At 35.7% G+C, this 14278-nt stretch overlaps 1 protein-coding gene across 12 annotated transcripts in view; it reads left to right on the plus strand.

Annotated features, from left to right (window-relative positions):
* The window catches only part of PAM (peptidylglycine alpha-amidating monooxygenase), a 281268-nt gene that overhangs the window by 214823 nt on the left and 52167 nt on the right, over window positions 1-14278 (plus strand). For 6 of the 12 annotated variants that reach the window (XM_008953692.5, XM_034960298.3, XM_034960299.3 and 3 more), the window contains exon 15: window positions 10794-11114. The exons of the other annotated variants lie outside the window; for them this stretch is intronic. In XM_008953692.5, the coding sequence (XP_008951940.2) occupies window positions 10794-11114 (321 nt within the window). The remainder of the gene's footprint in view (window positions 1-10793; window positions 11115-14278) is intronic. 12 annotated transcript variants of the gene reach the window in all.

The raw sequence follows: 14278 nt of genomic DNA on the forward strand, positions 1-14278 counted from the left end.
AAATCTCATTGCTGAAAGAGTATTTCATTCTTCTTAGAGATATTTGTTTGCACAAAGTGTCTATTTGTATGCATTCTTTGGAAAGTCAACTTGACCAAGTAGCTAATAAGGGGGCTTTAATTATTCAAATAAATTATGCCATGTATGTTAATTTTTAAAGTAAGCCCTCAAACTTCACTTTTCACCTTATTTGGTGTTCTGGCCAAAACAATTTGTGTAGTATTTCTTCACATTGTACAATTATTTTAATACTTTTTAGCCCCAATAAGCAAAAGCCCACATTATTGTGGTTGTGCTAGCCACAAGCTAACAGATACCATCTATGTTGGTCCTACAGAAGATGTCAAACCCCTGTAGAAAACAGCACAATGTGGGGTAGGAAGAAAAGACTTGAACCATCAGTGGATATGTACTCATGGACAAGCTCTATACCTGTTAGTGGGTACAGATAGTTCTGTAAGTGATGTAGATAGTTCCACCTGGTTAATACTATATATAGTGTATATGTGTGTATATATGCACATACACACATACATATATATTAAATAAATGCTATTTAAATTGTACTATATATAGTATTATATATATATATTTACTTCCTATCTTAATACATTGGAAAACAGGTAGAAAGATATAAGTCAAGATATGTAATAAATGTTATGTTAGAAAGAAGAAATGACCTTTACTAAGATAGAAAAAAAAGAAGGAGGGGAGAGATAGAAATAATCATATTCCATAGACTAAAAGAAAGAAATGTAGCCATGCCACAAATAAACAGGAAGTGGGAGTTATCTCTAACATGGAGGGAAAAAAATCAAAGAAAGTTAGTGATCTTTAAAGAAAGCCAGTGATCATTAAAACACAGATTTATTTAGTACTCTGTTTCTCCAGGAGAAATATAAATATTTTCTTTGAAATTTGTATCTCAAAAATTGCTAGCTATTGATGTTTTGCCAGAATATTAATCTTGATTAGAAATTAACTAGATGTCTTGACATCTAAGTTGTGCAAATCCAGTCTGTGCTTTCTCACAAACACACTAACCTTTCACAATATCTTTGTCTACATCTGCTCTCTGTAGAACAAAATCTGGTGTAAAGCAAGTGTACCTCAGATTCTGTCTCAAAAGATGTAATTACAGAGACACCACAAAAGCATCATTATATGACAGTTTTACTTATCATGTTGTCCTGGATCATGCAACAATAGGAAACATTTTAATGAGGCTTTAATTGAGTCTGTAGGGATTTCTTTAAAAATAATGCTTATTTTGACTGATTTTTTAAAATAATATTCATTATAAAAGATAAGGAAATTATGTAAAGTATAAATATACAAATAGAAATCATCCATAGTCCCCAGAAATATGAGTACATATATGTATGTGAAATATATATTATGCATATATTTACATATTCAATATATGCATATGTAAAGCACATTATTTTAATTATAATGTATACACAATTTCATAGCCCTTTTTTAAAAATATACCTTGAATATTTTCTCCAATGGTAAAAATTATTGGCAAGAGTGATTTTTAATGGCTGCATAATACATGCATATTCCTGCCTATATCAATTTGAAAATAACCCATTTGCATATAAGGGAGTTTATCTGTGAATGAGTTGATTATGTCTGCCTACAGGGAGAAAAACACAAATGGATATTTAAAACAAACTAAAATGTCACCGTCCTTCAAAGACATTGTGAGTGAAGAATTACCTATATATGTAATAAGTACAATAAACTATACAATAGACTTAATTAGGCAGTGATTCTGCATGGAGGAAATGAATCCTAGGAGACTATATAGAATGAGGAAGTTCACACTGATGTCTTCCAAAGCAGACACACACACACACACACACACACACACACTCCTCACATATATTAAGGTTGGCACTTTTAGAAAACTAACACATTTTGTAAGTTCTCTTTATTTCTTATGCATTATAATTTCTTATATACGTTCACTATACCAAAGCTATAAACATCCTGAACTTTCTATAACCATTGTTTAAGCAAAGAATATGGGCTTGAAACTAAGAAGCTTACTAGATGGAAGCAAAAGTCTACACAATTACATTTAAGAGTTCTGAATTTGAGTGTCTCACCTCTTTAATATTCAAAGTCTAGATGTAGTGTTTAAACTTACGTCTGTTGTATTGGGAAGATTCAGTGTCTTAAATTCCAGGCAGAATTGAAAATCAAAATCTATAATAACAGTATGTCCTTGTTATTATGTATTATGCTCTAGACAACATTTATTTGGCTGCAGAAACAGCCTTTAACATGTTTTATTCAGTTTGCTCCAAAATCTCCTCATTGTAGTCTTTGTGCCCTCATATAATCAATCTTTCTACTCAAAGGTCAGCATAAGCTACTGTATTCCCAAGGCAGAGAGAATATGACAAAAATATAATTTATTGAGGGAAAATACTCCATGACCCCAGATAGTTAAAGGTCTTCGGACACCTTCTGTGAAACAGTAATTTCACAGTGGTTTTATGCTAACAAAAATGAATTACCATTGGCATGTTTTATCAAATAAGCAGAATCAAGGGAACAAGGTTGCCAGTTAAAAACACAATAGTCTACTGTCAAAGTCTGCTAAAGTTTCAGTTGTAAACAGTTTATGGGAAGAGTTAAATAAAGGCTGGGCATGGTAGCTAAAATTTATATTTAATTGATTTGTTCAAAATAGGGCATTCCTTTGATCCTCTAATAAAACACAAATAATTTTAGTAACATCTTCTTAACTAATTCCAAGCACTCTCTATGCCACTTTGCTGTTTTAAAGAAGATACAGTTTTTGTTTGTATGCCTATTCACTAAAAATTTATTGGTTTCTTATGATTTATGAGCACTTCACAAGTCTTTATTTATTGAACTCATCTATCAAACACAATTCTAAATACCCCCCAAGGCTCTGGGAAGCTGACTGAATGCTGTTTTGAATTGGTTTCCTAATAACGGAATAGGCAGATGTGAATGATCATTTATCACACAGTTAGGCTTTCCAATATAGATCTGTGTGCATGGTAGTTATGAAAACCATCATCTTCTGTCTTCTCCTTTTTTATATTTGTCTCGTTTTCTTAAAAAGGAAGAAAAGTTGATTTCTGATTGCTTTTCAATCAAATGAGCCCTATAAGGGGAAGAAATAATAAAGTTCACTTCATTTGTGATCCTTGAGCTGGTCACCATGGTCATGTGTTTTATTTCTCTAAGGCTAGAGAATAAATATTGTGGGACAGTAATAAGTAAACAATCAATAAACCAAATTGACTTTAACCCGAAGGGAAAATCAGTTAAGACTAAGTCATAAAACAAATTATTAAATTCTAAAAAGAGATGCTTTTATTTTTCCATTCCTCATATCCCTCTCATTAATCAGTTATGTTCCATGGCTCTAATCATGTTAACTTGGTTACTTGACATATTTTGTCAGTGGCTAACTGCTGCTGAACATCCTATTTACTCTCCTTATATTATAGAAATCGCAGAGCAATAAGCAGTAACAAGAGCTGGGTTTTTTTAGGTAATGAAGAACTAGTAATGTGTGTGGGAAATGGGAATTTATATTCTGGAAAGTTTTGAGAGGTATTTGATCATTTTTAAAAAATAATAGCACCTGCCTCATTAAGATTTTACAATTTCTAAAAAATTAGATACTTTTTTTTTCTATCCAGTAATCTTAAAGCATTTTTTAAAAAAACCTTCATAGGACCATTTTTCAATGTATATTTCATCTATTTTAGTTTTTCTCACCATATTCCTGAAAGTAAATCAGAGAAATTTCCATGCTGGGAGCAGGGAATAGTGAGTGGTCCCTGATAATAGAAAAATGTCCATTGATCCACAAAGCAGTTAATGCAAGCACACAACTTAGGAACTTTAATTGGTGGTGTTATTAGATTCCCATGTACTATGCTGCATTCCTTTTCTCCACACATTAGCTGCTACTATAGTTGTGTTTTCCATATACCAAACTCACACAATTGAATTCCTTAAAAGATCTAGAGCATTTGGGTATTTTATAAGAATCAAAAGTTAGGGAATAAAATTTAAAAATGGGATATTACTGCAGCCTAAAATCATCAAGGAAATATTTTTATCTCTGCTAATGCAGATGCAAGGGTTGACATTTTTAACAAGTTATTATTCATCCCAGAATTGCTTATTGAGTATCTGCTAGGATAGGGAAAGTACTAATCTCTGGAACTATGACAAGAAATAAGAAATGAGGGGGACTTTTTTTATATAAAACTATAGTTCTATCTTGTAATTTCTCCCTTCCCAGAGATAATTTAAATATACAGAAAGTATTTTTAGAACATCTTAAAGAATTTGGTCATACATGTAAGGTACATTTTTTCAAATCAAAGAAAACTAGGCCTTTTTTTTTTTTTGAGATGGAGTCTTGCACTGTCGCCCAGGCTGGAGTGCAGTGGCAGTATCTCAGCTCACAGCTCACTGCAACCTCCACCTCCCAGATTCAAGCAATTCTCCTGTCTCAGCCTCCTGAGTAGCTGGGATTACAGGTGCCCGCCACCACCCCCAGCTAATTTTTGTATTTTTGGTAGAGATGGGGTTTCACCTTGTTGGCCAGGCTGGTCTCGAACTCCTGACCTCAAGTGATAGGCCTGTCTTGGCTTCCCAAAGTGCTGGGATTACAGGCATGAGCCACGGTGCCCAGCCAAAAACTAGTCATTTTTTAAGCTAGTTTTGTGCAAATCGCTGTGGTATGTATGTATTGACCAGTTTGCACGTTTCTTGTGTTACGATATGGACAAGATAGACCAGGATATGACAAAGAGAAACCCAGTTAAAGAGTAAACCTAGCACTTGAGCTCAGAAGATGGTTAATTTAAAAAGAAAAACAATTAAGTTTTGTATAGTAAGATTGATAAGTTTGAGAAGAATGTATAGGAAAAAGTGTAATGGCCAGTACAGAAAAGACAGGGAAACCTGAATCCAGTCTAGTGAGCAGTTTGGAGGGCAACTGTCATTCTGACCATCTCCTTCAAATCCCAGTTCAATTTCCTACCAGCTGTGCAGGTTAGTACTGTACCTTTTGTTTCCTCATATAAAATAAGGACAATAATAACAATTTAATAGAGATTAAACGTATTAAACCGTATAAAGCATTCAGCAAAGTGAATGGATCATGCTAAGCTCTCAAGAAATTTTAGCTGCTATTATTATTTTCTATAGTTTATATTGTTCTGAATATGTTAACTCTGTCAACAATTGGTAAGAGCAAACGTCTCCATTTTTCTAGGACTGTCCCAGTTTATGCCTAGTATAAATATTATTAACACCCTTTTCCTTTTAAAAAGTATTCTAGTTTGAGAAACAAATTATATGGTCACCTTAGCAGGGAGTCCCAGAATAGAAATAGAAAATACCACCCAGAATATACCCAAGGATTTTAAATCATTCTACTGTAAAGACACATGCACACATACGTTTATTGCAGCACTATTCCCAATAGCGAAGACTTGGAACCAACCCAAATGCCCATCAATGCTGCACTGGATAAAGAAAATGTGGCACATATACACTATGGACTACTATGCAGCCATAAAAAAGGTTGAGTTCATGTCCTTTGCAGGGACATGGATGAAGCTGGAAATATCATTCTCAGCAAACTAACACACGAACAGAAAACCAAACACTGCATGTTCTCACTCATAAGTGGGAGGTGAACAATGAGAACACTTGGGAACAGGGAGGGGAACATCACACACCAGTGCCTGTCGGGGGGTAGGGGGCTAGGGGAGGGATAGCATTAGGAGGAATACCTAATGTAGATGACGGGTTGATGGGTGCAGCAAGCAACCATGGCACGTGGATACCTATGTAACAAACCTGCACATTCTGCACATGTATCCCAGAACTTAAAGTATAATAAAAAATGCCACAAATCAAAATCAAAGTTAGTCCAGTGGAAAAAAAAAGAAAAGAAAATACCACTCAGAAATATATAGCTGAACAGAGCTGCGGAAAAGGTAGCTATGGGGATATAATCCAGGAGTGTCCAAGGTGGGTAGGGTGCCATCAATCACACATCAGTTCCGTAGAGGTAGAGCCACTTTTAATACCATCCTAGACAGATTTTGTCATCCAGAGCAGAGATGGGGGTCCTTTCTGAGGAAGGAGAAGAGTCTTTCACTGTGACAATCAAAAGATAAGATTCCCAAATGAGTACTGGTGGTAAGGAGGGAAAAGTTGATGTTGCAAATCAGCCTAGGTTGGACCTTGTGATTCACTGGTTAGAGAGAGAAGAACACAGTTTTCTGAGTTGATTTACTCAAAAAAGTGTCATCACTAAGAGAGACACTATTAAAAGGTTAAAATATGGTGAGAAGATTAAGAGCTCCATTTTAGACATTTTAAGTTCAAATGAGACAGACAGACATCCAAGTGGGATTTTCCAGAAGACAGTTTTGTAACACCAGTTTGGTGTTAGGAGAGCTCCAGGCTTGGTAGTCATGTGCCTGGAGGTGGTAGCTTAAGTTTTGTAAGTGACTGAGATCACTTAGTAGGAGGAGGCTTTAGCCAGGGGAAAAATGTTTCAGGGACAGACTTCCCGAAACACCAGCATTTTTTACATGATGGACGGTAAAAAGAGGAAGCACAGATGATAGATGGAGAAGACCTGTAAAGAACAACATTATAAGGAGAGAGGTTCTGAAGGGAACTTTCAACAGGGCTACAGCCTCCCAGTAGATCAAAATAAAGAGTCTATTAGCATTGGCAATTAGGATCCCTTACCTCTTGGAGAAGTCATACAACGGTGAAATAGGAAGTGGAAAGAAATGCATCCAATTTAGGGAGGGAAAAGGATGTAAGGAAGAATGAATCAGCAAGTAGCCCTGCACCATCCAATATGGTAAACACTAGGTGAAAATATTTATGTTTTGAATATAAATTAATTCAAAGTAAAAAATTAAAAATTAAGTTTCTCAGGTGCACTAGCCATTTACGAAGTACACAGCCCCATGTGTCTGTCTAGCAGCTATTAGGTTGGACAGTGCAGACATAGATTACATCCATTATTACAGAAAATTCTTTTGGACAGTGTTGGAGCTTGTAAAGGAAGAGAGAAGATGGAAAAGCCTGAAGGATATGTTATGTCAGAGGAGAGTCTCTCCCCACCTCCACAACAACTCAAGCCCTAAGTGAGTGTATGTATAGCCTGTGAGACAGATATGAGGTAAAGAAGTTGTATTTATTAATAAAAAAGAAAAGAGAGAAGACAGGAGAGGCTTTAGGGAATTCTGGAGGAATGGCATTCAGAACAGTGGCGTAGAGAGAGTTCTTTTTCCAAAGATACGCTAAAAGAGATGGAGAAGGTACAGATACAGCCTCCTTTGGCAAAGCCAGTAACCAATTAGCTGTAGTAGCCACAGTGACTTATTAAGAAAATAGAGGGCTAGGAACCTAAAAGGGCTTTTTTTTAATTTTATTTTTTTTACTTATTTATTTTTTGAGACTGAGTCTCACTCTGTCTCCCGGGCTGGAGTGCAGTGGCACGATCTCAGCTCACTGCAAACTCTGCCTCTGGGGTTCAAGCAATTCTCGTGCCTCCGCCTCCTAAGTAGCTGGGATTACAGGTGCCCACCACCACACCTGGCTAATTTTTGTATTTTTAGTAGAGATGGGGTTTCACCACGTAGGCCAGGCTGTTCTCAAACTCCTGACCTCAAGTAATCCGCCCGCCTTGGCTTCCCAGTGCTGGGATTACAGGCATGAGCCACCGTGCCCAGTCCTAAAAGGGCTTTTTGTTTTCTATTACAAAAATCCAAATGTTTGACTAGGAAAAAGGAGCTGATTTTTAAAATATTATATAAACCACAGGTTGAAGCAGATGCATGTTGCAATTAGTTTGTTTTTTCAGTCAGTAATTATAATAGCTATAATTTAGTGACACCTACTTTATGATATGTACTGGACTGGGTATTTTAATATTAGCTGTCTTCTTTAAATGTACAAAGTAATTTCTAAAGGTTATTGTCACTATCTTTATTAAGTTAAGTAGAATTTACTTAAAGGCACAAAGTAGAATTTCTTAGAGGCACAGAAATAGGGTTTGATGTGTATTTGAATTGAGGAGTTGCCATACAGGGAAAGACTAGAGTGCTATAGGTGCACCCAGCAGAGACCCCTGAGTTGAATTGTCAAGAAAGGCTTTTTTGATGTGACACCTAAGATCTGAAAGTTGAGGAGCTAGTTTATTAGTGGGGAGGGAGTGGTCCAGGCAGAAGAAACAGTATCTTCTTAGAGTTGATATTCAAGGAAATGAAAAGCCAATATGAGTGGAACATAAACTGAAAAGAAAAAGGAAACATTGAGAGATGACACAGGGGTCAGGACCACCAACTTGCTTTATTTATGTTCTACTCCATCTGTTATATTCATTAGATGTATTTTCTAAATAAACATCTTAATGTGACTAAGAAAATTGGTTAACATTTCAGGATTCCATATTATATCTAGTACACTAGAAGAGGAAAAAACTCTTTCTGGTTTGCACATAGGAATGTAAGAGATAGCCATCTAGTGGTCTCTCTCTCATGTAACGAGACGTTTGTACAGATTCTGCTCTGAAACTTTATTCTGGCAAGGCCTGTGCAACTGTGTGCAGCCAAGCCTGTTACATTATTTTAACAATTTTTGCTTTCCTAACCCAATAACAATTTTAAATGATAAATTCACATGAACTGGAGTGCTCTACCTTTGGTATTTTATCACAGCTTTTAGATTTCCTCTTACAAACCTGAATGACTATGCATAGTTCTGAACCTGTCTTCCTCCATCAAGATTACCCTAAACACAGAGGTTGCAGTGAGCCAAGATTGTGCCACTGTACTCCAGCCTGAGCGAAAGAGAGAGACCCTGTCTCAATAACAATAATAGCTTAAACATATGGATTCAAGTTTTTATTTAATTTTAATTTTTTTTGAGATGAGGTCTGTCTCTGTCACTCAGGCTGGAGTACCATGGCGTGATCATAGCTCACTGCAGCCTTGAACTCCTGAGCTCAAGCAGTCCTCCCACTTTAGCCTCCCAAGTGGTGAGGACTATAATTGAATGCCACCACACCCAGCTAATTTTTTTATTTCTTAGAGAGATGGGGTCTCACTCTGTTGCCCAGGCTGGTCTCGAGCTCCTGGGCTCAAGCAATCCTCCTGCCTGGGCCTCCCAAAGTGCTGGGATTACAAATGTAAGCCTCCACTCCCAGCCTCAAGTTTTTAAATAATGGTTTATCTCTCCCTGAAATACTCTTGTATTTTATTTCCTAAATAAGACGTTTCATTGTACAAGCATATGAAACTATTTATATTTAATGTGTGGTACATGAGAATTTAGCAGTAATGAACTGTATTAATTTTTCTTCTGTGAGGCAGAATGCCACTGTGCCCTAACAGATTTGGTTGACTTATAATTTGCTTTGTTTATTTTACTGAGATTGGCCCTATTACCTGGTAATTATTTTCTGATTGAAGATTTCACCTGGGATAAGCTTATTTCACTGGCAAGAATTGAAAACCTACTTTGAAACATTAAACCAAGACTATTTGTAAACATGACAGAATCTCTTAGCATCATTTTGGAAAGACTTCATCTCCCCTTGCACCACTTTCTTAATAATATATTCTTCAGTGAAATACATCATGGCTAAACCAGTTATCATTTTCATTTCCTAATGGTCATGAAAAGAGATTTTATAAATGTTTTCTAATTGTGCTGTAAATGTAATTAAAACGTAAGCAACAGGACTCCATAGTCGTAAGTAATTTCATCATTAGCAGCACCTAGTATAGGATGAGGAAAAGGAAGAACTGGTGGTTGCCCTTGGGTTTGGTGTAGGAGAGCAGATTTGTGTTTTCATTGAGAATATGTTTACCATTCACACAGTTGATATAAATGGATTTGAAGTCATCGTGGAAATGATGAGGGTTAAAATACTTCATGAACTTTCTGTAGTCATATTTTGTATAGGTGATAATATTTTACAAATAATTTGCTTTCATAGAATTGGAGTCTCATACCCAAGTTTACTCCTTAATACAGGAAGGCATAGAATGCATTTTAGTGATGAATCACCCTAATGATATCAGTTTATTAAAATCTTTTCCTTTGTTTGAAGCTGATTTAAAAGTATCCTTTGCTCAAAAAATTATTTTTCTCACTTGCTCATTTTTTGTTTAAGAGGAGCAACTAGAGCTTACAGTAGCACTGCTAACAAAATAATAATAAAATTTAGGTTTCCCAGTTGTCAAATGGATACGTATTTACTTGTGTTTTACAGGAAATGTATATTTCCTGCTCAAGAAATGTATATTTCATTTCTTGTGGCTTGCACTTCAATAGGTTTTTAAAGACAACTGCAAAGAGTTTCTTGTGCAGATAGCTGTTATCTAATGTAGCTATTGATGATATTTTATTTTAGAAATCTGATGAGCTCTTAATTTCCGTATCAATGAAACTATACTTTGAAAACCATTTATTGAAATGTGCCATGCAATTACATAAGCATTATTTTTTCTACTAATATGTCAATAGATGTTATACATAAAGAAATAGATGATATATGAAATAAAGTATTTCATTGGTCTAGGAATTTTTCTTTTTTTTCCTCCTATGCTTAAAAGTCTGAGTGCAAACTTCTCTCTTATTTATTATGAGAAATGAGTAGATATTTTTTAAAGCACCAAATTTTGTAAATTTTGCAATCTTATCTACCCTCCACGCCCTTATCTCTTCTCTTTTTTCCACAGGTGATTTCTATTCACTACTTTCCAAGCTGCTAGGAGAAAGGGAAGATGTTGTTCATGTGCACAAATATAATCCTACAGAAAAGGCAGAATCAGAGTCAGACCTGGTAGCTGAGATTGCAAATGTAGTCCAAAAAAAGGATCTTGGTCGATCTGATGCCAGAGAGGGTGCAGAACATGAGAGGGGTAATGCTATTCTTGTCAGAGACAGAATTCACAAATTCCACAGACTAGTATCTACCTTGAGGCCACCAGAGAGCAGAGTTTTCTCATTACAGCAGCCCCCACCTGGTGAAGGCACCTGGGAACCAGAACACACAGGAGGTGCGTGTAGGGTTTCTTTTAAGCAATAAAGTGTGAAATGCTACAATCCACGTTAGCAAAACCTGAAGGGAATAAGAATTAATGGGTGAAAAAATTCATCAATGAAAAGGACTTATCATTAGAAAAAATATTACTCAGATTTGGGCTATCAGATAACATCTTTGAAGATTTTTTTTTTGTTTTGGTTTTGGTCTATTACTGCATAAATTTAGTGTCTGTTCTATTGGTGAGCCAGAACTACAAGGACCAAAAAATATTTGGATCATTTGGGGAAAGGAGGCATATGAAATTCAGAATAAAAATTCTTACAATTGAATATTTTTCATTTTGCTCAATGGAAATACATTGAAAATTCAAAACCTGATATGTAAAGTCCCAGTTTAAGAAATGCTCATATACTGTCTCCTTGTAAGGTAATTAAATTCCTCTCAAATGAATCTTACACTTTCAACATTCTCATCCAGTTGACTTGTAAAATATAACCATTTTTATGATTTTGATTTCTTAAGTTTCATTATAAATTACAATCTTAATTGGAAAGTTGAGTATTTCTGAAGGGACCTCTACTAAGTCAATAACTATCAGATTTATCTTTATTTCTAGCCCAAATAGGCTTCCATAAGTAGAGGAAAATACCTTATTCCCTTCAGGTTTCCGTACCAGCAAGCTATGGATGCCTCATCTTTGTCTTTAATTGTGTTGTGGCCTCTGTGATATTGATTGTGTTTCATGTTACTTGCTAATGTGGAAAGCCAGATAATACAGCATGTGGAGATAATCTCCAAAAAAGTAACGGATATGCGTGCATGGCAGCTGTCCATGTGTGGGTTGGAATGGCACAGGCTGCCAGCTTGATGTTTTCAAATTCAGCTTTGTAGGAGGCCATAAATTATTCAACACCCAGGTGATTTTTATTTATAATTGAAAAAAAAATTAGCATGCAGTGCCTTTTGCTAACATGAGAGTTTCAAAGCATAGTCCATTGGTACTGGCCTAATGGTTTCTGTGAGATGTTAACTGGAAACTGGATTTTTAACTTTTCATGTTTAAACAGGATCAGCCCTGCTCTAACTCATTCTGGATTTGACAAATAAAACTATGTTTCTCATGAGGTGGTCCCTGGACCTCCTTGCCTCAGAATCACCTAGGATGCGCAAGAAAAATTTAGACCCTGAATCCTATCAAAGAACAACTGAATCAGCATTTCTGAGTATGATGCCTAGAAATTTGCAGTTTATCATGCCCCTATCCATTTCAAAACACACAGGAATGTCTGCCTGAACTTATATTTTAAGGACAGTGAATTGTAACCCAGACAACATGGAAATATAAAAGGGAAAAGAGCCTCTTTGGTGGGAATACAATTGTGTTCATGTGTGAAATGTGAGTTGCAGCATGCTTTATTTATTCCATGACTTGTCTTTGTTATTCTTAGATTTGAAATGATATCATGGTCATTTGTAGGCATCAAGAGTGTCAGTGTCCCAGTCAGAATTTGACTTAAGATATTGCATTTCTGAAACTTACTCAGTTTTTCTACGAAATAAATCCTTAAAATACCCAAGTGCATGTACTTGGCAAATATCCTCATACTTTCCAAAGTGGTCAAATGGTAGTGCTCAAGAGAAAAATGCTTCTCTAGTATCTGTTTAGGGAAATTTCCTTCCCGTGAATGTCACTGACGTGAATAACAATGAGTCATAGAAACATACAGCACAACTGCAAATTAAGAAAGGAACATGTATTTCCTTTCTAAAATAATTTAATGTTATTTCCCTACTCTAATTACAAAAACTTTTAAAAAATAAAATGCAAAACAGAAAAACTCATATTTAGGCAAGCTGTTTCTAAAAGGCTTTTTCTTAATTCTCTTTCACCATTTACTGTAATGCAGTGTAATATCTAACTTTAATCGATGCTGTTTCATTCCTTTGGGTAAGCCAGAGGAAAACCTATCCTCGGGAAGCTTCCATTTTGTAAAAAATAAAGTAGGAAGTTATTAGCATATAAGGCCCTAATAAAACTTATTAGTAATCTAATTAATGTCTAGTCCTCAGGGTATAGTCAAAGAGAATAAATTTGATGGATAATTTTCCATTGTTTCTTTCATACCCTTTCTTTACTCCAGGCAAAGCTGAGAATGAGCCTAATGGTCAGAGGAATTAACTGTTTCCCTAAGTGCCTAATTTACTATAAGGAATTGTATTTGCTGCATAGAAGAAAGTAACTTTTTATATGAGATTATTATAAAAACAAAAATGTCAGGCTGGTCTGTTGCTTAATATTATAGCTCATATTTATTTCAGATATCTTTGACATCTCTTGTTAATTTTCAAATAAAGAAGCTGAAGCCAGAAGTTAACCTGTTTGAATGAGGTCACAGATCTAAATCTGAAACTTGGACTTGATTATTTCCAATGTGCATCTTCTAGTTTCTTACATTTCAATACAGTTGTGCTCAATCAAAGAGATTCTAATGAGCTTGCCCAATTAAGATAAACTTCCCAAGAACACTGGACCCTCACTGCTTAGAAGATGGAGATTTCTATTCAGAACCCTGATGTGATGTCCCCAGTTGTTGACACCAGCATAATCTAATACAATGGTGTTTTCTGCAGCAGTAGTTTAGATTTCATCAGTTGGTCTATATGTTGGAACTGTAATATGATGATGAAGCCCATCCAGTTGACCTGAGGGTTCAAAGGTGAAATTAATAGATCAGCTCAAAAATCTGGGTGTGACTATATGGTAGGCCTAGGAACACCTGAGGGTTTCAAAAACCATACTATTTTCTGAACCTTTAGTTTGGTCAGGATTCCACTTGTTTTCCACCCTGGCATCTGCCTTTAAAACTGGGTTCTCCACCTCGTTATGGGTTGGATATCAGTGGTCACCAGGCTACATGAAGAAGACAATAGAATGATATCTTCTGACTTAGCCCAGCTGAGAAAGTCCTTATCGTTCCCCAGAACAAGACAGTTAAATACTGTGTCTTATTGTATCTCTAGGAGTACAAATATCTGCGAATAGCATTTTTTTTAGGTTTTATCTTCATGACTTTTGGTGAAGATCTGAAAACTCTGAACAATTGTGCAAACAGCATTAGCAACAGAAACTTCCTGGACAAGTTCAGATACACTAGACCAGAGGTTTTCAAACTGTTG

The sequence above is a fragment of the Pan paniscus genome, chromosome 4 (assembly GCF_029289425.2).
Source record: "Pan paniscus chromosome 4, NHGRI_mPanPan1-v2.0_pri, whole genome shotgun sequence".
Lineage (NCBI taxonomy): Eukaryota > Metazoa > Chordata > Mammalia > Primates > Hominidae > Pan > Pan paniscus.